Below are 24,722 nucleotides of genomic sequence, written 5' to 3' on the forward strand. Positions count from 1 at the left end.
GGGCTGTGCTCTCTCTGAAAGCTCTAGGTGAGGAGCCTTCCTGCCTCTGCCAGCTCTTGGGGGCTCTGGGTGTTCCTTGGCTTGTGGCCACATCACTCTGATCTCCGCCTCAGTCTTCATCTGGACTTCTCCCTGGTGTATGTGTCTGTTTCCTCTCCTTTTCTTATAAGGTCTTTATTTTAATCCTCAGTCTCCCCAGATCCTTAAACAGCACCGTCCTTCGTCGGAGTAAAATGTATAAAAATTCACAAGCCTTTGTCCTACTTGACACACGGGGGTGCATTAAACTTATCATTTCTTCACTTCATTTCCTTCACTTTTCACTATTGCTTCGTAAGCAAACAGATCCAGGAAACCTTAGCTCAGACTTCTCAAGTCCCAGATGGGTTCTAATTTGCTACGTTGTAGGAAAAAAAATTGTATTCCCTAGCAGATGCACAAGGACTGTGTTGTTCGTCACATCTGCCACCTTCTCACTTTTCAGCATTAGACTTTTTTGCAAGCGCTAAGAATCTTGACTCCAAAAGCAAAAGCAGAACACTGAGCCCAGCTCTCCCACGTGGACAAGCATGCTTTCCTGCTGTAACCGCCGGTGGCTGGGTGACGTGGGGGGGGCCTGGTGGCGCTGGACCGGGCCTGGTGGGCATAGATCATTATGCCCCATCATCCCCTCACTTCTTCCATGTCATGACTGTGGCTGGGCATGACTCTGTATCCCAATGTCCTGTGCACTGCAGCGGGTCACGTGACTGAGTGCACCTTGCTGGGATTTAAATGGAGGCGACAGGCACCACTTCTGAGTCTGAACTTTAAGGCACTGAGTATCCATCTTCCCATGAATTGCAACCACATGGGTGAGGGTGATACCCTAAGTGATGGCAAGGCAACAAGATGGACAGAACCTGGGTCCCTGAATGACCATGTGGAGCAGAACAGCATGTCACCTTGGACCCTCGTGAAAGGACACTTATTTGAAAAGAAGTAAATATCTGTATTCTTTAAGTCACTTTGTCACAGCAGCTTAGCTTGTACCCTAACACAAGGCCATGCAGTCCACTACCTTCAGGTCACAGATGAGGGAACTGAGTAGGTGATCCCCCTAATCCATAATCACCTACAGAACCAGGTCTAGAAACAGCCTCTCACCTCAGTGTCCTGTGCTCTGTCCACTTCACGGGGGCATCATGTGTGCTCATTGGAGACGGGCCCCTGTCACCTCAGTTCTCTGCAGTTCTCTGCTCAGCGCGTGGCACTTGGTGCCCACGTGCTGCTGGGAACAGCGCATCAGTCTGCTTCCAGTCAGAGAGAGAAGCCACACAGGAAGTCACACAGGAAAAGTCTAATGTAGGAATCAGTAACTATAATAGGACTGGCGTGCGAGGAATTGGCTGGTAAGAAGTAAAGGGAACTCTAAAGAACATCTGATACCTGCATAAGGAGCAGCCATGAACCTCAAGGACGGGGATGGTGCACCCAAGGGCTGCGATCCAGGTCTCTCTGGGGAGGGCATGGCTGTGGTTAATGGAATGGCTGAGAAGTGGCTGTGGTGCCGAGCTAGCAGAACTTGCTGGAAATCTGCCCTGGAGGGTGTCGGGAAAAGCTCTTTGTGGAGAGACAGCTCACTGGAGGCACCTTGTTGTGCAACCACAGGGGAATTTGGGGGGAAGCTGCTGGTCACACAAAGCACAGTGAGCAGGCAATTTCCAAGGACATTAGGACACATTTATATGTACACAATGATCCACTTTTGCTCATCTTTTCTCTATTTTCTTTAGAGACTTTCAAACTTTTTAAAACTAATGTGTGATTCATCTAAAAATACAACTCAAAAATACACACCCATTTTTAATATTGGGTCATAAAAAAACATAAAATCAAGGCTCAAGCTCAGTGGTCTCTATTCAGTTACAATTTGGGAAGCCGTTGGTCAGAAACTGCTGCATAACACATTATCACAAACTTAGCACTTAAAATAGTCTACATTCATGATCTCAATGTTTCTGTGGGTCGGGAGGTCAAGCTGAGTCCAGGACGTGGGCTGAGGCTTCGAGCTCATCTGACAGTCAGGGTTCACTTCCAAATCAGCCAGACTGTTGGCAGGATTCAGTTTCTTACAGTCATAAAGCTGAGGTTCCTATTTATTTGCTGGCTCTCAGTTGGAGGTGGCTCTCAACTCCCAGAGGCCACCTATGGGTCTTTGACACTTGGCCCTCTCACAATGACAGCTGAGTTCTTCAAAGCCAGCAGAAAAATCTCTCCCTAGTCTGCTACTGCTGGATCTTACATAAGGTAACACAATCAAGGGTATAACTATCTCATTATATTCACAGGTTTACCCACACTCAAGGACAGGAGATTATACAGAGTGTATATAGCCGGGGCTTAGAATCTTGGAAGCTGTGTCAGAATTCTGCCTGCCACAGAAACTCAGAAAGACTGTGAAAATTAGAAAATTTATCGAGAGCAAACGTATCTTCTTCCCACACTAGAAATATCTCTGATCTTCTAAATGAGCCAAGATTCCCTTGCTAAACTTCCACTTCCACCATCCTCGAAACCTCTCTCCTCACCTCTGGATTCCTTAAAGGGCTTTCTTCTTTGGGATCAATAGAAAGCCAAATCTAGATCTTGTTTTGGATCAAACCAGAGCTCTACTCCATTTTTTATTCCCCTTTGTACGCAGTTTGCAAGAAAAGAGGAAATGGGGTGTATTGATACCTGAGAGTTGCTATAACAAATTACCACAAACTGAGTGGCTTAAAACAACAACAGTTTATTCTCTCATAATTCTGGTGTCAGCCAGGCCATGCTCCCTCTAAGGGCTCTAGTGGAGAGTCCGTCCTTGCCTCTTGCAGCTCTGAGTGGTTGCCAGCAGGCTCCTTGGCTTGTGGAGGCATCACTCCACTCTCTGCCTCCATCTTCATATGGCCTTCTCCCCTGTCTTTGTGTCGATGTCTTAAATTTCCCTTTGTCTTTCTCTTATAAGGACACCAGCCATTGGATTTAGGGCACATCCTAAATCCAAGATCCTTAATTACATCTGCAAAGCCCTTTTTCCAAACAAAGTGCCATTCATAGGTTCAAGGTTAAGACTTGGACATATCTTTTGGAGGGCCACTATTCAACCAATGACATGGGGGAAGGTATTGTGTAGGAGTCCAGTTACATCATTGCAAAGACCCAATATTCTCCCTGACCTTGCAAAGGCTGAGTATAACTAATTTGAGAGCCTAGCTGAGGTGGTGCTGACTTTAGGGCTAGGATCCTAACCTCTCAGGACCCTGCTGCTTGGCTTCTCCTCTGCAGGCCCCCTATTCCCCAGTCTAGTGAGGGTCCTCTACACGGAGGCACCCAACAGAGGGGAACTCGGGTGCACAGTGGCGGCCTCTGCAATCCACTGTGCCATGTTGGACAAGTTACTTAACTTCTCTCTTCCTCAGTTGTCATATTTATAGCATGATGTTAATGACAATAATTCCCACTTTATGGGGTTGCTATGAAGATGAGTTAATATACATAAAGTAGGCAGAATTCTAAGAAAGCCCCCAAATCCCCACCCTGCTGGTGAACAGACTCTCATAAACCACTCTCCTTGAAGTTTGGCATGTATAGGTTGAACCAGATGAAATTTCCTTCTGGGGATGAAAAAATGGAGTCTATCAGTAACTTATGTGTTTCAACAGAATGTAAGTATCATATAATTGTTAGCTACTATTATGTACATCTCTAGACCCGCATATCATTCTTTTGCGTGCATATCATTCCAGAAATAACTTGAGCATTTGCAAGCATGTATATGAATATGTAGAGATACAGGTATGAATCTGCTCACTTGTTTTCACGCAGATGATCGTGTGCTGAATATTTTCCGCTTCTTAGTCCGAAGCATTCCTCTCCTTGCTCAACCCAGCTCCAAGCCCAAGGCAGCTGACCTCTGTATTATGAGGCTTCCTTCCCTCTGGCTTCTTGCTGTGCTGAGCCAACAGGAGGCCCTGGCAGAAGCTCAGAGGGCAGAAGGCAAATGAGAGGGGCTGGTAATTATTCCCCCAGCTGCCTCCCTGTGGGGTCGCGGGAGTGTCTACCCCTCTCCCAAATCCACAGCTTCTGCCAGAGCCCTCCCCCCAGCTCCAGCCATCTCTCTGAACTCCAGCCATCTCTCAGCTCCCCCCTACCCTTTCAGGCCTAAGGTCATAAAGCCCCATACGGCTGGCCCAGAGCCCTACACCTCCCGTGTGGGTTTCCCTTAGCCTCTCCCACACTTGAGTAAAGAGTCTCTTATGAAACCTTCCTCTCAAACACCACGTGAGTGTCCCACACAGGCAGTCTACTCTATATACTTTCCACTTGAAAATCAAGAAATGAATTCTCCCTCTCATTACTGTCCTGTCCCCAGAAGAACAGACGTCCTCTTTGCCTTTCATTAGACTACAGGCTCCCCAGGCTGTGAAGTCAGACTGTTCGTTACTGTTCTCCACTTTCTACCTGAGTGTCTTCACCTGTAAAAGGCAGGTAATAATAGTACCCTGTGTGCCGTTGGTGTGAGAACTGAATGAGCTGTAAAGCCCTCACTACAGGGCCCAGGCTTAACTGATGCTGGATAAATGCATTTTCATCTAAGCCAGAATGTTATTCCAACGCAAACGACCCTGCATAGCCAGGGCACTTTGTGTCGCTGTCTGGCCACCTTGGTCGTGTCCCTGGTAACTCCACTTCAGATTTGGTTCGAGCACGGGGTTGGTGTTTGGGGTGGTGACTAAGTGGAACATATGCCCAGAAGGGAGCCATCCTCTATCCCAGGTCAGCTGGCTCCATCTCAGCACTGAGAAGTAGGGGACCTCTGCTCCATCTTAGTGGGGTCACATACCAACTATCCATGAGGCATCTGGAAAAACCCAGCCATTCATGGAAAGAGGGCAAATTAACACACCAGCACCCATTCAGTTTATTTCACCTGTTGGGTCTTCCGACCTCATGGGCAGCCAGCGCCAGGAAAATGGAACAGACACTAGGAATGTTGTTTGATGTGGGGAGAGTCCAGAGGAACAGAAGTGTGAGGCTAGGTGGGTGGCCTGAGCTCTGGGGAAGGACTGAACCCCCTTAGTTCTGGTTCAGTCCCTCAGAACAGGGGATTAATTATGCTTCTGCAGCCCACCTCCTGGGCCTCTGGTGAGAATCCACTTCAATAACCAAGGAGAACAAATTCTGCAAAACAACATGATGGAGTCAGGATTTTCCTTAGGGAATGTCTGAATGCCTTTCATTTTTTTAAATGCTAAGACTCAGAGCCTCAGGTCTAACAAGTGTTTCAAAGACCTATGAAATGTTTAAGGATTGAAAACCCATCATAGACTGCAAATTACGGAAACAGCAAAATCAAACTTGATGATTAATTTATATAATCATTCATTAATTGTTTCTTTAAAGGTGAAAAATACAGAAGTTGACAAAGAGTTAGGTTGAAAACCAAATAATTTGTCAGTTGCCCCTGCAGGGACAAGGACTTTGGACATGAACTTCAATGGGACAGACAATTCTTAAAGTCATGAGGCCAAGGTCACTATCGGCTGATTAGCATCTTCTGGCTTTTCCAGTCCTGTTTTCCCCCAATTCACTCCCCTGAATCAAGAAAAAGCAGATATTTTCCAAACCCACACCTCACAAATGCCAGGGAATTTTTTTTTTAATGCTCAATCTCCATCATTGTCAAAGTCTATTTTTCAAGTCCCTTTAATTAGAAAAATCTTTGTATCTTGAGGTGCTGAATCCCTGTGGGCCATCCGTCTCCTCTCGGTGTGTGTGCAGGGCTTGGTCCCTCATACCCGAGCCCCTAACAGTCCCATCGGGTCCTAGTGGACCCCACCCCAGTCTCCCTGCAGCAAAGGAGTGTTTCTGCTGGCCTTCCTCTCAAGCTCCTTTGTTCAAACAACCCAGTCACTTGAATGCTTTATTTTATCCAACACATTGACTAGTTAATGATACTTGCAACAAAGCTTGTAGTTATTAAACCATTTGAGTGAGCTCCCCAAAGACAGGTAACAATCCAATTGAAAGCCAAACTTCCTATGGCTCTTTTTAAAAGAAAAACTGGGTCTGAAGGAGAACAAAAATGATTCGACTATGTCACAGGAAGAATCCAACTCAGCATGAGAAAGGAAACGTGTTCTTTTTAATGAGGTGAGGCCCTCTGTCTGAATATTGAAAATCTAGTTGATGGAGAGCAAATTATCCAGTTTGGGCACAGAGCAGCATAGTGCCTTAATTAGGCGCTACAGCAAGATCCTGGAGGCTCCTGACACAAATGGAACAGAAGAGTGCCTCCCCCCTTCTGCTTGATTCATTTCCACCTCCACGGAGCCCAGCCTCTCTGGGTACTTGGGACCACAGTGATGGCAGTCAGCAGAGGGGCAGAGCCTCTGGGCTACAGCTGAGCTGAGTGACCCAGAGGAAGACTCCACAGAAACAGAGCACCAAGATCTCCATGTGGGGTCAGACCTGAAGGGCTGCCTCCGTATCCCTCGCTGGTGTTGACCAAGTGAAATGAATTAGGCAGCTTTGCTAAACTCGAAAATGACAGAGTTTCTCCTATGTAGATCTCTCTGTGCCACCAGAATGGTGCCCATGAATGTCCTCGCTGATGCTCTGAAGAGTATCAACAATGCCAAAGAGAGAGGCAAACGCCAGGTTCTTACTAGGCCGTGCTCCAAAGTCATGATCTGGTTTCCAACTGTGATGATGAAGCCTGGTTACATTGGTGAATTTGAAATCATTGATGACCACAGAGCTGGGGAAATTGTGAACCTCACAGGCAGTTGGACAAGTGCGGAGTCATCAGCCCCAGATTTGAGGTGCAGCTCAAAGATCTAGAAAAATGGCAGAACAGCCTGCTTCCATCCCATCAGCTTGGTTTCACTGTACTGGCAGCCTCCGCAGGCATCATGGACCATGAGGAAGCAAGACGCACACACACGGGAGGGAAGATCCTGGGCTCTTTTTCTGCCCACGTGCAAATAACATGCCTCAATGGACAAAAAAAATAAATGAGTTTTATTCAGAGGTCTTAGGATTTGCAAATCAAAACTACCACCAGGTAACACCCAGAGTAGTCTGAAGAAAAAAGCTGAGGGTTCTTGTAGTAAAAAGCACATCATTGGCAAGAGTCAGTCCTGCTTAGCCTCGGGGTTGGTCTGAGATAGTGATCTTCCAGGTGGCCAGTGGTCTAAATAATGGATGTCAGGTGGTCTGGACACTTGAACACTCTTTCCAAACCCTTCAGAGGGTAATCTACAGGAATTTATATATCCCCAGGCATTGCTGCACAACTGAAAAGTTCAGACTTTTAAGTCCTCAGGCTAAAGCAGAATAAAATCATTTCCTGGTGCTTTGGCACATTTGGTCTGAACCAGTTTTGCCAGCTTGACTGTACAGACTCCACCGTAAGCCAGCTCAGCTCTACCAACTCCATCTGGTTTTCTTCACTCCCTCTTTACCGGGCCAGCATGAAGGGGACAGGAATGGGGTGGACATCCACCTCCAACTCTGCTGATTCAGAGCTGAGGCAAAATATTCTGGAAACGCAGCTTGGATCTATCTGTTGCAATGTATGTTCACCCTCAGAAATAGAATTTGCAAGTCAGCATCCTCCCCCACCCTCCACCCCCCGAGAGATGACATACTGTGTTCAGGTCGCACCAACTAAACAAAGGCCAGTTCATGTTTCTGTCAGTTCTCTGTTTGGACTTTAGGACCCTCACGGGACCTTAAACAAAAATAATTTTGGGGACTACAGTTTTTTTAAGGGAATTCTATTTCCAATTCCATGACAGTCACTCTTAAGATCCGCCTTTTCGCCCGGCCGGGCGTGGCTCAGTGGTTGAGCATCCACTTAGGGTCTAGGAGATCGTGGTTCGATTCCCGGTCAGGGCACGTGCCCAGGTTGCGGGCTCGATCCCCAGCTGGGGGTGTGCAGGAGGCAGCCGATCAATGACTCTCTCATGACTGATGTTTCTCTCTCTCCCTTCCTCTCTCTGAAATCAATAAAAGATATATTTAAAAAAAAAAAAAAAGATCTGCCTTTTGAGACAAGGGACAGACACTAGAGCCTGTTCACCAACGGGGTGGGTACTCGCACGGTGGCACGTATTCCTTCTTCATTCTCTACACCCCCTGCAGACACATGCACAGCCTCCCCGGCTGTCAACATTCCCCACCAGGGAGGTGAATGCCACCACCGATGAACCTGCACCCACACACCACCACCCAGGGTCCACAGTCCCCGCGGACTTGCGTGTTCAAACAAGCTTCTTCGTGGCCTTTATACCTCACAGCTCCTTGCCAGCTAGTTCCATGTTCGTCTTTGGCAACAGTCTAGCACTTGAAGGGCACTCAAGGGGAGAGGGGCAGAACACACGTCACTTCCAGCTTCTGGCTCCACTTTTTGTTCACCCGGGGAGCCCAGCAGACCTCGAGGGTTCCAGGACATCTCTGCACCGTGAAGTCCAGGTCCCGCCTTGGGATCGGGGAGGCTCTCCTAAGTCCTCTGTTCCTTCACTGTCCCATCTGAGGGGAAGCTGCTAATTCACTATATTAATTCTCCCTTTTCTGTCTCCTGATAGGCCAGAGCATCTTCATAAAATGCAAACGCCCTATGTAAAGAGCGCCTGCATCCTGCTGGTCAAGAGTTTCCAATGATTAAAGAAAAGGGCTGCCAGTTTTAAGCTGCCCATCTCCCTCCCTACTCTGTAGCTTCCAAATAGATTGTTTTACTCAAATGGATCATTTACTAGTAGGAGAGATTAGCCTTGAAGGTTCTTACAAGGACACAGTGAAGAGCAATTACTAAATAGGCCCCCCGGACGCACTGGTCACACTCAGTCTCCCTTACCAGAAAAACTCACACAATGTGGGCATGTGGTTAATGACAAGCTGTAATTGATGCCAAGGTTTTAAAAAGCACTTCTGACATTAAAATGTGTTTTTCTCTGTGTTAATGGCATGTCTTCTGAGTTTTCTGTTTGAGGTTTTTTTAAATTTTCCTCTTTAGAACAAAGAAATCCGCAAGTCCTATCATGCCATTCTTTCTAGTGTTTCTAAAATGGAAACAGATAAACACACTTAGTAATTTCTCACAACACACAATACAAATTTTATGAAACAATATGATTTAGTATAATTTAATTTAAATTTAATTTAAATGCAATATAATTTAAAAGTTTTAGCTTCAAAATTAATTATTTATGGTCTCTAATCAATAATTTCTATCTCAAAAATTAAAGCATTGTATTTTTTGTACAAAAATGAGCATTTATTTCTAGGTGAAAAAATCAGTACTATATTTAAAGATTTTTCTTTATTGACAACTTCAGATTTTAGTCACTAGTTAACAAAAGTACCCTTCCATTTAAAAAGTTGGCCAGGTGAAATTCAAAGACTGTCTTAAGTCTATGAAACTTTCGCACTGACAATAGTATCTTTTGGTTTTTCTCTTTATCTACAGATATTTTTATTTCTTAAAAAATGGTGAACATGAGTAAACTTCTGTCAACATCAGTAGATGTGCTGTAAAAACACTGACCTCTGACAACGTTGATTTTCAGTGTCAGTGGGGAAAGTGAGATGTCTTTAGAGCTCATATTTAAAAACAAAAGGGGGCACAAGTTAGTAGTGGTTCTAAGCCGTATTTCACTGTTAAAAGCGACCATCCCTCACAGGTCCAGGGGAGTTACACTGTGGCCGCCTAGAGAAGAGTGGAATGCTGGGGAAAGACACCTGTCACCTGACCCCTTGCTGCCCTCAAGCTGCAGGAGAATGGAGGCCACTGGAGCTCATGTCCACAACTGGGGAAGAACCGTTAACCAAGTGAAGAAAAAATATCTGCGAGCAGAATTTTATTTGGACTTTCACCTTAGTAGAGTCCCGTGGCTTGAGAACATACTTTGCCATGAACACACCAGACCAGGGTCCTTCTGGCAACAAAGAGGGGCTGCTCTAACCTTCCAGGGCCTTCCCAAGCCTCCCAGTAGGTCCTGGCAACGCTACCCCATGGTCACCCCCCAGGAATCTCATCAGCCAGTGCTCCCAGTTGTCTGCCCAGCCAGGAGGAGGAAGCCAGTGCTATCCCAGGGCAGGCAAGTGAAGGGAGCTCTCCATGAGGATGGGGACTGCTCCCACCACTTAAGAGGAGGGAAGTGGCAGAGGGGATGGGCCCCAAGTCAGATGTGGGAGGCTGACAGGTCTGGAGGTAGGATGATGCCAGTCCTCCTCCTGTGGCTTGTCACTGGTGTGAAGGGTGGGCTGGAGGCATTGGTGACATGCTGGGCAGGGTGCAAATGCCTCTGGCAATGCCCTGTGCTGCAGGCTGGGCTGCGTCTGCTGAGGGCCTGGGGGTGGCCCCAGGAAGGCAGGAGTGGCTGTGGGATGGGTGTGGGGTGAGGGGGCTCAGGGAGGACTGAAGGAACCGTGGCTGCAGAGGAAGAGACAAGAGAGAGATCCGAGAGGGCAGTGTTGGGCCATGCAAGGGCCAGACGGTGTCAGGAGTGACATGGAGAGGAACAGAGAACCCGAAGAGTCACAGGGAGTGGTTAGAAAGCTGGTGGATGACAGACTAGAGGAAAGACAGTGGACTATGGAGTCTGGAGGCACAGTCAGGTGGCAGGGGCCTCAGAGGGGATGCGATTTTGAAGGACGGAGCAAAGAGAATGGCTTGGAAGGGACAAGGAGTGAGGGCTGTGGGGGCAACCAGGGTTCTGTAGGGCGGGAAACAAGACAGGAGTTGGTCCTGGGCCCACTCTAGTATCCCAGACGTGGAAGGTTAGGGAGAGTAGGAAGAGACGAACATCTGGGCGGTGATGATGGGCCTGCCAGGTAGGGCTTCTCAGCAGCCCAAGGGGACGTCTCCTCCTAGTCCAGGCCCCAGCCCCGGGCTCTCTCATCCTCACAGCCCTCAAGCCCGCTGGCTGTCTGGGTATCTGTGCGTGTGCTGTCCCCAGGATTGCAACTCCATGGGCCCAGGGTGATCTGATCCATAAACTGCTTCCCTGGCACAGAGTAGGCACTGCATGAACATGTGCTGGGGACATACAGCTTCTAGATGGCAGGTGTGAGGCTTGGGGACAACACTTCACACAGGCACTTGGGGTGGTGGCTCAGGAGGTGCAAGAAGGCCTCGATCAGTCAGTCTCAGTCAGTCTCTCTCTCTCTCTCTCTCTCTCTCCCCCTGCTGAAAGCCTTTGGGAGCCAGGCTCCATCCTGCCTCACCCAGAGCCCCCTCCTCTATAATCACCAGGCTTCCTGGCCCTAAGCTAATGAGGGGCATCGACACCACCCTCAGGGAGCCTCCTCTGCGGAGCCACAATCCCAGGTGGGGGGTGCCACCACTGCTCCCCAGGCTGCTCTTCCTCTGCACCCCCCAGGTAGCAGAGTTTGGGGCACAGTCAACACCCGACAGATGTGTAAGGAACAGAGAATGAACTGTCCATGGCTGCAGTCATGTCCCGCACCTGCAGAAATCCATTTCTGTGTTTCATTGTTGAGGAATGAATTCTTTCTTATTTTCTAACATGCTATTATTTTTAACCATTTGACATACTGTACTTAAGAACTGAGAGAAATTTGGATAAACTTTTCTTAAAGACAGGATAAATGTTCTCCCTTTGAAGTGTGAAGAGAACTGAACTTAACCCCCACACTACCCCAGATCCCCCAGAAGGAAAGCTGCCTCCTGCCATAGCTTCCTTAACGCAACCTGGAGACATCTCATCCCGGTGTGGGAGCCTCTCCCTCCTGTCACAGCAGGGTGAGCTGGGGCCACGGTATCAAAGATGCATCAGAGGTGCAGGGTGAGGGGGAGAAAGCTCCCTCGGGGTCGGTGCGCCCTCGTGCCAGGGAGCGGCTATACTCACATGTTCTCCTTCAGAGAGGTGAGGTAGGATTCCGTGTCGGAAACGGAAAGATCCGAGTCTAGTCTGGACAGGTACTGGTAGACGTAGGAGAAAGTCTTAAAGGGGATTCGCGCAGGACCCCCCTCCGGATCTTGGGTCAGGATCTCGCACAGGTGCTTCATCGCAGTATTCAAGGACTAGAAACATCACAAACAGGGGCAGGGGGGACAATTACTGCTTGAAATTGCTAAAATCAGAAGCAAAGATACCAGCAGAAAAGACACTTGATTATATTTTACAGAAATTCTCCCAAAAGTACAGTATGTTCTTGATCTAAATTAAGAACTGGGTGAATGTATACTTGACATAAAAGGGGGGGTAAGGGGGGATGGAGAGGGTAAATGGGGGAAAAGGGGGACATCTGTAATACTTTCAACAATAAAGATAAATTTTTTTTTAAAAGAATTAAAAAGCAAAGGTCTCATCAGGATGCAAGTGGTCTGAAAATATTTTTAATCCACAGGTTTTATATCAAAATGGGAATGAATTTTTTTTTAAAGAGTCAGTTCTGTAACTGAGCTTTTAAAAAGTCTTTTATTGATTTTAGAGAGAGGAGGGGAGAGGGAGAGAGAGAAACATTAATGAGAATCACTGACCAGCAGCCTCTCGCATGCCCCCCACTGGGGATTGAGCCAGAAACCTAAACATGTGCCCTGACCAGGAATGGAACCAGCGACCTCCCGGTGCATGGGACGATGCTCTACCAACTGACCTCCTTAAAGACACACTTCTTAAGCCAATGTAGAGTCCTCAGTCTCCTTGGACCCTTTGGCTAGGATGAAGCAAACTGTTATCGACTAGAGGTGCCATCTGTGGAAGGGGGTGTTGGCAGGGTCCAGCTGATGCCCACCTGCCCATTGGGCTCTGTACAGGGCCTGCCCTTGCTCTGGCCTTGTCTCAATTCTGGAAAACACAACACCCCCCTCCCCGGCACACTATGCATCTCGCTCATGCTCCCTCCCTCTGCTTGTATCGGTCATTCTCACCCCACCCTGGCAGACATTCTCAACTTTCAGCCCAAATGCCCATCTTCCGGGAAGCCTTCCACCTACACCACTAAGCCTCCAGAGCATGTGACCTGTGCACCCTCCCCTTCAAGCCATTCAAGCCATGACCAAATAAGGAGATGCATTGGGGGTTGGGAGCCATCGCCTGTGTTGAAGACTAGGGCTGGTTTCAGTACTAGAATTGTCCCAACCCTGGTGGCTTCACAAGAGCACCTTGGAGAAGCAGCAGGGTCCAGCCTGCGTACGCAGAGCTTGGCAGCAGAGTGCAGCAGTGGCTCCTGAGACCTGGCTGCTAAATTTCCAGGAGTTTGGTGAGATGGTTGATCATATGTTGGTAGATTGAACTCAGCCATGGAGGTAGCAGTTACACCACATTCATGGGCAAACGCTGCAAACTGGGGCCTTCCTCCCAGGGAAGCTCCTGAGGGAAGACTCTGGGCTGCACTTAGAGCAAGAAGAAAACCAGTGCAATGGGCACGAAGGGCAGTCCCGGGGGAAGCCGCAGGTGGAGGGAAGGTCACACAGACCTGCTGGACTGGAGCAGTGACTCTGGGGACAGCACTCTGACGTCCTCGGGGACATGCAAAGGGCTGGAGCCAGGTCTTTTTTTTAATCTTCACCCGAGGTTATATTTTCTGTTGCTTTTCAGAGAGAATGGAAGGGAGAGAGAGAGACATCAATGTGAGAGAGATACATCGATTGGTTGCCTCCCGCTGGGGACAGAGCCTGCAACCGAGGTACGTGCCCTCAGCCAGAATCGAACCAGAGACCTTTCAGTCCAGGGACCAACACTCTAACCACTGAGCCTAAAAGGCCAGGGCCTTTTCTTAAAAAAAAAAAAAAGCAAAAAACCACACATTATCTGCCAGTTTCTGTGAGTCAGGAGACCAGGCACAGCTTAGCTGGTCCTCCTGTCGGGCTCGTCCAGGTGTGAGCCAGGCCTGGTTTTCGTCCAGAGGCCCCAGTGCTGAGAGAACTGCAGCCTCACTGGGTGTTGGCAGAACTCATCTCCTTGCTGCTGAGGGACTGACGGGCCTCACTTCTGGCTCGTGTTGGCTGGCAGCCACCCTCAGCTCCTAAGGCCGCCTGCAGGTCCTGGACATATGGCCCTCTCACACCATGCAGCTTGTTTCTCCAACACTCCGGGAGCTCAACCATGTTCTCGCAGGAAACATGCGAGAAAATCACCTGTGCTTTCGGCGGGGGGAGCAGAAAAGGCGCAACAGAAGTGAGGCTCTTGCTCAGAATGCACGTCTGAGAGCCCGATGGCATATCCTTTCCTCCTCGGTCATCACGTGAGATGAGGACAGTGGGGCCCAGAGAGGCTGTTACTTGCCTACGGTGAGCCAGCTGGGACCAGAAGCAGGCAGTGCTGACCAGCACATTCCACCTCACTGACCCAGGCAGGGAGTGATGGGCAGACACGCTGCCACATTCCCAGGATTCCAGGCACTGGGCCTAAGGAGATGAAGGCCTGAGAGAGCGGCTCCCCCATGGCCGACAGCTGGGACCCATGCTGGCCGCTGGCCGGCAGGGACGGAATGCTGGGTGTAGAGCAGTCCCCACGATGCTCCAGCGGAAGGGTCCCTTGTTTTCTGCACTTCCCTGAGAGGACCTGGTAAAACTGAAGTGTTGCACAATACATGTTTCTTGCTTGAAACTTTGCCAAGACATTATGTTGGATCTTGCTTTTATATCTGACCCAAGTGGAAGGAGGTCCTGCCGCCAAGTGTGAGAGCCCAGCAAGGACGACAGGAAGCAGCAGCTGGCGAGGAGCAGGCAGATGAGGTCTGTGTTATGGGAGGTATTTAAGGGAAAAATACATCAAAACATTCTAGCATCGATGCCTCCTGCAAACGTGTGATGACAGTGTTAACAGTTCTGACAGTAAGATTTGCAGTAAAGAATTCATAAAGCAACTTGCATGGTTTTGCACTGTGAGTTGTTTCCTATAAACGGATTTCTCAACTCCAAAAAACGGGAGGTAGTCAGGCTTCTTGCTCACTGCCTTGGCAGGCGGCCCCCTCTTCCCTCCTGCCGTGGCGGGTTCACTCTTGGGTACCTAAGCCTTCCCAGGTGGGGGGGACTGGCATGCTCACTTTGTTTTTAGCCAAGCGCTGAGTCTGAGCCCTCATCTGACATGTGAGAAACACGGCGTGGAGGCACCTGTATTTCCTGAGCATCTTCCATGTGCCAGTTCTGTGAAATTTTTCAGTCTCAGAATTTTAGCTGCTATCATGACGACACACAGAGCCACCTCACACACACCCCCCCAAGGGTCCCTTTTATCGAGCATGGAAATAGAAATGAGAACAATACTTTGACCCCTTCAGATAGAATAAGAACAGAGAAGTTCTTGCTTCCTGAGGGGTGGCCTGATGTGCTCAGGAGGCCGACAGACTTAATATCAAACAGTGGAATTAACCCCAATCTCATTTTTAGAAAGCCTGCCAGTCTTTACATCTCATTTTCTTATCCTCACAAGATTTCTCATTTAAAATTCGGTTCTGGGGCTTGCAGGAGGTGAGGTTGGGAGACCCGCATTCTCCAGGTGGCTGGGACACGATCCCAGAGTGAAGCCAGCCTGTTCAGGCCCGCACTGCCCTTGGCATTGCCCAGGAGAGGGATGAAGGGGCCACGATGTCCAGCATCTGCTGACGTGTCGACTGTCCAGTGGAAAGCACACCCCACCTTCTCTCCTCTTCGCCACAGAGGAAGAGACTCAGACCCAGTAATGGGGTAAGTGGTGCTGGGGGCAGGGGAGCCTAGAAACCCAAGAGCAGCCCCTTCTTCTGGGGGAGCAGTTACCAAACACCTCTGGGCTGTAGGCCCTCACTTATGGGGGCAGTTGTATTTTGTCACTGGCCTAGGGGGGTAAAGGAATCTTCTTGGCCATCGCAGAAGAGGCTTCAGAGGCCAAATGGGGAAACCTGAATGGAAGGCAATGGGGAAGACAGGACACTGTCTCCACCACAAGGACAGGTGACACCATCAGTGATCCTAAGCATTAAAGCAGATCAAAATTTTTTTGTTTTGTTTTTTTAAGCATGGGGATCATTTTTTGAGCTTCAAAAAATTGCAAACCAAGTCCCCCATTTCTCACTGACCAAGAAAGTCCATGATGACTTTATAGGAGCATTGATGGTGCTGGTAAAGACACAGGTTGTGACATATATATGTGATCATTTGGCCAGGTGAGCGTACCAGGCACTGGGGAAGGGGAAAGGAATCACTATCACTACTGCACGCACACCTGCACCCGACCTGCCTGGGGCAGCCCATGAGGTCCTTGACCCCCACCTGCGGCTTTCAGCGCAATGACCAGAGCAGAGCTCAGAGCTTGAGGAGATAATAGCGGTCCGCTCCCAGGGCGCAGGACTTTGACCTCTTTTGTGGACTCTGGAATCACCAGCACCCAGAGCAGGGCCCAGCACAAAGCGCTGCTTCATACACATTTATGGAGGAATGAAGGAATGGGCTCTAGTCTTTATAGAGCCTTAAATTCTTTTCATCTGCTGGAGTGACTTTTAAGAGATTTCAGAGCACGGAGAATGTATCAGCCACGCACCAGGCGGGTGCCATGGACGCAGGAGCAGGAAGAGCGCCCACCGTGGAAGCAGAGAGACAAGATTCCAGCTTTACAGAAACCCTCAGCGCAAGAGGCAGCAGTCCTTCTAAACTGCTCATTCACCTCGCTTCGCTTCTCCATTCCCTCCGTTTCAAAGGTGTTTTTTTAAAGCATAAAGATAAATGCTAAGATGCCAAACTACACCAAGAATCGTCTCCTGGAAGTCACAGCTTCAAGTTAGAGCACCTTCAAGCCACCCGCCAACAGGGGACTGTGGCATCAGTAGGCAAATCTCCGCATCCACACGGGAGCTGGCTCCCAGGGCATCCCTGCCCTGCAGCCCGGGCGCCAATGCTGTTAACTGAGGCCCTGCAGCTTGTGGGCCGGGGCAGGCCCAGGCGGAGCCAGCACCCCCCCACCACCCTGAGTCTTGCACACCTGACCCTCGTCCTGGCAGACAGCTGTGGCCATGGCTTCCCACAGCAGGAAGGGGCCCAGAGAGAGGCAAGGCCAGGGCCAACAGCAAACACTCCCGCAGAGGTGGCTTAGTCAAGGGACAGAGCTAGACCCCACATAACCTACCGCAGGAAGAAGAGAGGCTGTGTGCTGTTTCCTGTCCCTTCACGCAGTTTAGAAGCTGAGGCTCCATCCTCAACAACGCCTCCATCTAGCGCCACGCTACAGCTGGATAAGAGCCTCATCTTCCAAAACAGATTCCTATGGTTTTAAATCCAGTGCTTCACTTTCACCAGTAGGAAGATAGAATTACAAAGGTGGATCCCAAAATATGAAATATTCTTTCTCATTATTAAAATCTAAATTTTACAACTAAGTTTAGAGGCACAAACATTAATTAAAACATTAATTCAAATATTCCATATTAACTTTGTATCTTGATTTCACAGAGTTCTAGAGGAACAAAGCTACATGAAATTTTCTCCAGTAATTAAATTTACTCGTCTTGGCCTTCCCTGTAACACCCCACTGAGCCACTCCTCTCCCAGTGACACCTGAGCCGGTCTTTCCTACTTGATCAACCAGGGTCTAGCCCTCAGCATCGTTAGCCCAGGGCTGACCCCCCTCTCTGTGGCTGACAGAAACACAGCCTTTGGGCAGTTACACAACAGAAGCAAACATTAGGCAGCCACCAGCCCGACACCTGAGCTTCCTGGGCTTTCAGGGTTTCTCGCTGGGGCCATTAATGGGCAGTAAACTGCAGTGTCCCCCCACAGTGGGCATTAAACATCAGAGGAGATGATCTGCAGCAGTCTGTAATGATACAGATGAACAAATGCGGAAATCTAATTGGGAATGAAAAAAGATTCCAGAAGATTAACAACAACACAATTATCTTTTCATAAAGATAAAACCAACTGCAATTAAATAAGGTATTTCTCAGGGCCTGTATGTGATAACAGGGAAGGGTGAGATTCAGGAGAGCTGGCTTCAGGTGAGGTAGGTTACTGTCAGTTAGTGATCATGTCAGGTAATATTACATAAAGTACTTTTTAAAAGTCAAAACTGGCCCAGCCAGGCGTGGCTCAGCGGTTGAGCGTCGACCCAGGATCCAGGCGATTGGGGTTGGACTCCCGGTCAGGACACATGCCCAGGTTGCGGCTCGATCCCCAGTCGGGGACACGCAGGAGGCAGCCGATCAATGACTCTCTCATCATTGATGTTTCTATCTCTCTCCCTCCCTCTCCTTCCTTCCCTCTGAAATCAATAAAGGTATATTTAAAATAAAATTAAAATTAAAACTGAATCCGAGAGGCTCAAGCATGGCCCCAAGGTGATTGTGCACCATTAAGTAAGGGATATGAATTATCCGGTTATGTACTCTGGGGTCCAAAGACTGAAGTGAGGGGAAAAAAAAAAATTGCTCATCTCTCAGTAAAGCAAATTCTCTGTTCTCAACCTCCTCTCTTAAGAGCTTAAAGTGGTAACTGTCCCTTCACTCGACCTGTGTCTCACAAATTGACTCAAACACGTGAGCTGAAGAGACTCTGGACTTCCACAGGGAGTCCTGCCAATGTCCTCCCAGCTCCAGCCCCTCCCTCCCACCCCCACCTCCTGGGCACATGAACCTTCTCACCTCAGAAACAGCAGGATCATCTGAATCTTCACTCCTAAGTGCTTGGGTTACATTTTAACATCAGCAAAGCTGTACTGTATCTGTTAGTTACTAATAATAGATTTTAACTAAAGTATAAAATAATTCTGTGCCTCTCTCCACAGATTAGGAAAACAGATATTATCCATTTACCAAATGATGTGTGGTTTAATAAAACCTAAATATATTTCAGTGGTATCCATATGTTTTATCTCCTGTTAACATCTTTTAAATTGAGGTATTAGAAGTATTTAACTTCTGTAAATTAAAATAACTATAAGCCTAAAAATACAATAGGTATCTGAAAAATATTGCTTTTCTGACACAAAGTTACTAAAGTAATGAGTTTTCTTCAGTGACTGAAACCTCTAAGTTATTTCCCAGCCAGGCCTATGATTACACAGAATTATCAATATGCTATTTCTAGGTACGTACCCCACCAAGCATGCTACATCCAAGGGCTAAAAACTTTATCCACTCTATTTTGTGTTCACAAGGATCCAACTGCAAGACAGCTCTGAATTTTTCGATTGGCAGGCACAAATTTTTCCATTTCTGCTCAAGGTCGGCTAATCCCACATATTGCTTGTGGCTACACTGTTTAGAAAACACAGTATAATACAATTTACATAAGTTTTAAAATCCATGAAATACTATAATGCTATGAATACTTGAACATATCTCAAGTACCCTACCCCAAGCAAGGACAGGTAAGCTCTGAATTCAAGGTTCAGTTAGCCCTGTGGAAGGAAGGGTGGACGTGAGCAGCAGAGGGACACACATGCCAGGAGGGGGGCAGGGAGCTTGACAACAATCCTGACAGCAATTTACTTCTTAACTAAGGGCTGTGAAGCAAATATAGCATAGTGTTATAGCTTTAAAAACAGGCATGCCGATGCTGGGCACGTGATCCTCTATTATCTGACTATAAAGCTTTGCAATAAAAAACTAACCTCAATAAATAAAACAAAAACTTTTAAACTCCAACCCCACAAACATGTTAACATGGGAGTTCTACATGGGAGAAATCTTAAAATTAAAAATAAATTTATTTTTTCTACTGTTTTAAAACAGTCTAAGAAAATGGATAACTTCTGCAATCTGCTAGTACTAGGCTGTGTGATGGGCTCTGGCAGCACTCGCATGCCCTTCCCCAAGCTACCCCCTTTCAATGGGTATTTGTTTCCCTGTTAACAGAGAGCCATGGAGAACCCTAGTTTCAGAAATCGATGTATCCGGCACAGAAGCACAGTACTTCCAGATGCATGGTGGGCACTATGTTGTACACCTGAAACTAACATAATATTGTATGGCAACTATAAATTTTTAGTGTATAATGGGGACCAGTCACTTTAAAAATCAAAGTTATGTCATCGGTGTCATTTTCAGCAATACAGCCCAATCACCACGAATGCCAAGCCTCAAGCGGGGTGATGTACTTCCTATTAATTCGTTTTCCTAAAAACGAGCAGGTGGGGCAGGAGAAGACTCGACAAGGGCTGTCTGGGCAGGGCCAGGCCCAGGCTGTCTGGAGGGTTGGAAACTAGCCTCCTGAGGGCAACTGTCACCGCAGCAAGTACAGAGCTTTCATAAACATGTAGTCAAAAATGATTTGCAACCGCTAAGTCTAAAGTGTCATGCTTTCATATTTTTAGACTTTTTTTTCAGCCCAGCAGCATCTAAGCGTCTTAATTTGGTACTTAAAAGACATTACATTTCACTTTTCTACAATCTAATCGTGAACAGCTATTTTGGATTCTTTCAGCTCGAGAAAGGCACCAAACAAACGAGTTCCCCTTTGAGCGAAGCGCAAAGGTTTATGGCAGGGAGCGCAGCTTGCGAGGAGGTTGAGGCGCTGGCTTGGGGCAGGCCGGGCTCCCTCGGGCTCAGCTGGCGGAAACGGCCTCATACCTGCTTGTGCAGCACTTTAAGCAATCCTTGAGTCAGGCCAGTGTCTGTTTTCTGAGTGGCCACGGGCATTTCGATTCTGTCCTTTACAGGAAGTGGATCTCCTCTTGACAAAGCTGAAAAATACCTAAGAACAACGACAGACATATCTGAAGACTCATCAATACACAAAAAGCAAATTAGTAATAATCACTGTGCTTTCTTAAACCACCCCTGAGTCCAACAGTGATTAGGGAGGAGAGCCCTAGAGTCCGGAGGCCCAGGTCAGTCCCGGTTCCTCCACTCAGCTCTCCCACTGAACCCTCTCTGCTGCCTCAGCGTCTCTGTCTGCAAACCGGGGATGACAGTCCCTGTCTTAGGGGTCTTGTGAGTACTGAGCAGACACCACACATGCTGTTCTTATCAAGCAAACATCACGAGTGGTCCTGAAATGTGGCCAGAGGAGCCGGAAGATGAGGGATACAGTATCCAAGGGCAATGTCGTGGTCTAGTCATTCCACTTTAACAGCTGATCTTGGTCTTCCCTTTACTGGGCCTTGCTACTTTTCCAGGGGCTTGAGAGCAGCCATCTCTGCCTATTCAACTCCAAGGCACCCACATCAGGGATGTCCTGTTTGCGCCACTCTGCTAAGTCAGAGGCCGCCCCTCCCCAACCCCCCACTAGTCCTGCCTGGTTTGGTTTTGGGTGGTTTTTTTTCATATTTTTTACCTTAATTGTTCCCTTCTGGGCCCCAAATATTGCTGCTTATATTGAGGGCAAGCAACGGCACAGAAATGTTCTGGGGCAACAAGTCAAGAGGGGGCATACACCCAGCCTCTGGCTGGTGGGGAGGGGGAGGGGTTGACAGACAAGTTCTTCTGCAAAACTTACTCCCCTTTGGGCCAGCATGCCAGAGGTGGCCAGCTTCTGAGCCCCATCAGCGGCACCTCTAACGCCTAACACCACGAGAAAACCAATATATCCAGGAAAAGGAACACTAGATCATCCACCAGGGCCACAGGTAATAATTTAAAAGATATGAGTAACTGGAAACATCTCTGAATAGGTAAGGAAGCATGGAAAGGTTTCTGATAGGCTAAAACAAAACAAATTTGATACCTCACCCCTTTTTTCTCCACCTCTCAAACTCAACTTTGCTTTCATCCTTTTAACACAACTCCAGTCCTGTCTTGTTTATTTAATGGTCTGAGGGAGAGTCAAAATGACGGCAGCAGTGAGTTAAGACAAATGTGAACCTTAAGACCAAAAGCGCCAGGCTGAAGGACGGGTGCTAAGTTCTGCCACATTGTTCCTAATTAAGATTTTCCCCTACTACAGGGGCTTCATTCTTCATAGCCTATCGAACCCATCCCCAAGCTTGACAGAGCCTGTAGAACAGTGGTTCTCAACAGGGGCAAGTAGGGTCCTTCCCCTTCCCAAGAAGGCACTGGCACTTTCCAGAGCTCTTCTGGTTGTCACCGCGGGAGGTGGATGATGTTACTGCCATCTAGTGGGCACAAACCAGGATGCTGCTAAGGATCCTACGGCCCCACCTCCCTCACACACCACCCAAAAGTTGTCCCCTCCATAATGTCAAGTGAGCTGAGGCCTGCATTAGTGGCAAGACTCTGCTAGTTCCCTGGAGGCATATGTGAGTGAAAACGGCCTTTTGGTACTTAACCAATGCTGGCCTCCATCGTGCTGCGTGACGCACAACTGCTCCATGACGCAATAAGGCACAGCTGACTAGCTGCGACACCACAGCACAGCACACAGGTGGGGGGGGGCTGGACCACCTTTGCCGCTGGAAAGCGTCATTTGAAAAGAATGCTAACCTGCATGTCCCCGAGTCTCCCACGGCACACTCGCTCCCATATGCACCCTGGTTTTCCTCTCTGTTCTTATTTTTCATTTTCTTCTTCCTGCCACAGCCCCCGAAAAACCCTCCACCTTGTCTTACCCCATCTCTGCCTACGACATCCTTCAAAGACCAACTCACCTTCTTCTGAATAACACCCTAACAGGTTATCTTCTGAGAGCTGGAACACACTCGACTCCATGACACACACACTGCTTCATGAGCAATGCTTGCTTTTTCTCTTAAACTCTGAAACTGTGCTAGAAATGAGTGGCGTGGAACATTCAGAAAGTTCTCCACTAAGCCTTTTAAATTAAAGTGAAGTTTAAAATAGTTATCTCTAAAGCGTTATCAAATATAATTTAATGTTCCAATAAAAATGATTAAATCTTAGAGTGTTTTCTGGAATACAAATAAATCTTACGAGTCCTGACTATCCTCTGTTTGTCTGTTTGCTTGTTTCCTGACGACCTTCTTTTAGGCTTGAATAATGGTTAAAACCAGGGGCCATGAGTTTTTTGGAAGAACCTTGAGTGGTTATTTCAGAAGCAATTGACTAAAGTGTCTGTCAGAGGCAAGGGGCAGTTAACAAGTAGTAGCTTGTAGGGGAGATTCAGTAGGATATCTAGGTCCTAATCCCGGAATTGTGGGTTGCATTTTGCGTGATAATAGGGACTTTGCCTACGATGTAAGGATTTTGAGATGGGAAAGTTACCCTGTGTTATCTGGATGGGTCCTAAATGCAATCACAAAGGTCCTTAGATGAGGGAGACCGAGGGAGACTTGAAGAAGCCACCCTACTGGCTTTAAAGGCGGAGAGGGGCCAGGAGCCAAACAGGAGGAATGCAGCTCCACAAGCTGGGCAAGGCGAGCACACAGGTGGATTCCCCTTGCAGCCCCCGGCAGAGCAAGGCCTGGCCAACATCTTGACTTAAGCCTGGTGAAATTAATTTTGCACTTCCTGCCACCAGAACTGGTAAGAGAATACATGTCTGTTGTTTAACGACATCAAATTTTATGGGATTTTGTACAGCAGTCATAGGAAACTAATTCACCTTGGAGATATATATATGTATATATATATATAGTTTAGAGGTCAGCAAAATTTTATATGCTAGTTACTAAAACATTTTATTTAAATTTATACTGATTGTTGTGATCATAACATTGAGCTTCCAAGGCTGTTTACCAAAAAAGGGCAAAGCGTTTACCTGTAAAATCAAAAGGTTTTATTAATGGTGTAAGGTCTTTGACCGTAACTTTAGAACTAGGCCTGTCTGCTCCTGGAAGTACAATGTTTGCCGCAAGAAACCGTGAAGGCTCATTCTCTGGGCACCACGCTGGGCCGCGCTCAGCCGCCGCAGCCTCGGGCCGAGGCCCCCAGCACGACTTGGGGGGTTCTGGCTGAGCCCCCCACAATCACTTCACACGTAAAACAGAGGGGCTGCAGTCGCAGCTTCACACTGCACGGGGCGGAAACTTTACACCCGATGCCCTTGCTGTCTAAATCCAGTCTCCCTGCACAGATACCGCCCAACAACGGACCTGTTCCTTGGAGGTGAGCGCGCACCCTGCGGTCGCTCCCGGTCACGGTCAATGGGCGGCGCTGCTCCCAGGCGCTAGGCGTCGCCGCCACGCCGCCAACGCGGAGCCGCGCGGCCTCCCGGCGCCGCCCCCGGCGCCGCCCCGCGCCCCGGGCTTACCCCGCGGACCACTGCAGCACGTCGGCGGGCTGCGTGCGGATCGCCGCCTTGGTGAACTGCTTCAGGATGTCCGGCAGCTCCGGGGGAATGTGGATCTGCTGCGCGCAGAACAAGGTGTCGGGCAGCGGCATCGCTCTCCACAGACCGGGACCCGCTGGGAAGACCGAGGGGCTGCGGGGCAGGAAGGGCGGGCAGTCAGCCTGGGGCCGCCCGCCGCCCCCAGGTTTGGGACGGGGCGGGGGGAACGGGGCCGGAGCAGGCGTCCGGGCGCAGGCCGCTGTCCCCGGTTTGGGAGCGGGTCGAGAGGCGGGTTTCGCCGGTCCGGGGAGGCCCGCGGGTGGTCTTACCCGCTTCTCTCCCGCCTCCTGGCGAAACGAGGGCCAACCGCCCCCGCTAGCGGCCCAGACGCAGCCGCTGGGGAGCGCACGCCGGCGCTATTGTTGCGCTGCAGTATCCAGGCAACCGGGACGCGCGCGGGCCCCGCCCCCTAGCGCCGCGCACGCGCACAAGCCGCGGGCCGAGGGCGGGCCGTCGCCCGTGCGCGTTCGGCAGGCAATGCGCCTGCGCAGTCGACTCGGTCTCCCCCACCCCCCTAAGTTTACCGTTGATAGTTTAGAGCTGCACGAGCTGACCGTTTGGCGTAGAAAAGGGC

The 24,722-nt window shown here is 48.8% G+C and overlaps 1 protein-coding gene and 1 pseudogene across 1 annotated transcript; one reads left to right on the forward strand and one right to left on the reverse strand.

The window, feature by feature from the left end:
• Positions 1–6,609: 6,609 nt before the first annotated feature.
• LOC148093443 (small ribosomal subunit protein uS8 pseudogene) lies at positions 6,610–7,037 on the forward strand (annotated as a pseudogene).
• Positions 7,038–8,906: 1,869 nt separating this feature from the next.
• On the reverse strand, positions 8,907–24,480 carry ROPN1L (rhophilin associated tail protein 1 like). Its single transcript, XM_016217322.2, has 6 exons — positions 24,418–24,480; positions 24,071–24,241; positions 20,533–20,656; positions 19,057–19,218; positions 11,898–12,073; positions 8,907–9,086 (listed from the first exon to the last, which is right to left on the reverse strand). The coding sequence occupies exons 2-6, from the start codon at positions 24,199–24,201 to the stop codon at positions 9,023–9,025; spliced, it is 657 nt and encodes a 218-aa protein (XP_016072808.2). The 5' UTR covers positions 24,202–24,241; positions 24,418–24,480; the 3' UTR covers positions 8,907–9,022.
• Between the last annotated feature and the right edge of the window lie 242 nt (positions 24,481–24,722).

Source organism: Miniopterus natalensis, chromosome 3 (assembly GCF_054644295.1).
Source record: "Miniopterus natalensis isolate mMinNat1 chromosome 3, mMinNat1.hap1, whole genome shotgun sequence".
NCBI lineage: Eukaryota > Metazoa > Chordata > Mammalia > Chiroptera > Miniopteridae > Miniopterus > Miniopterus natalensis.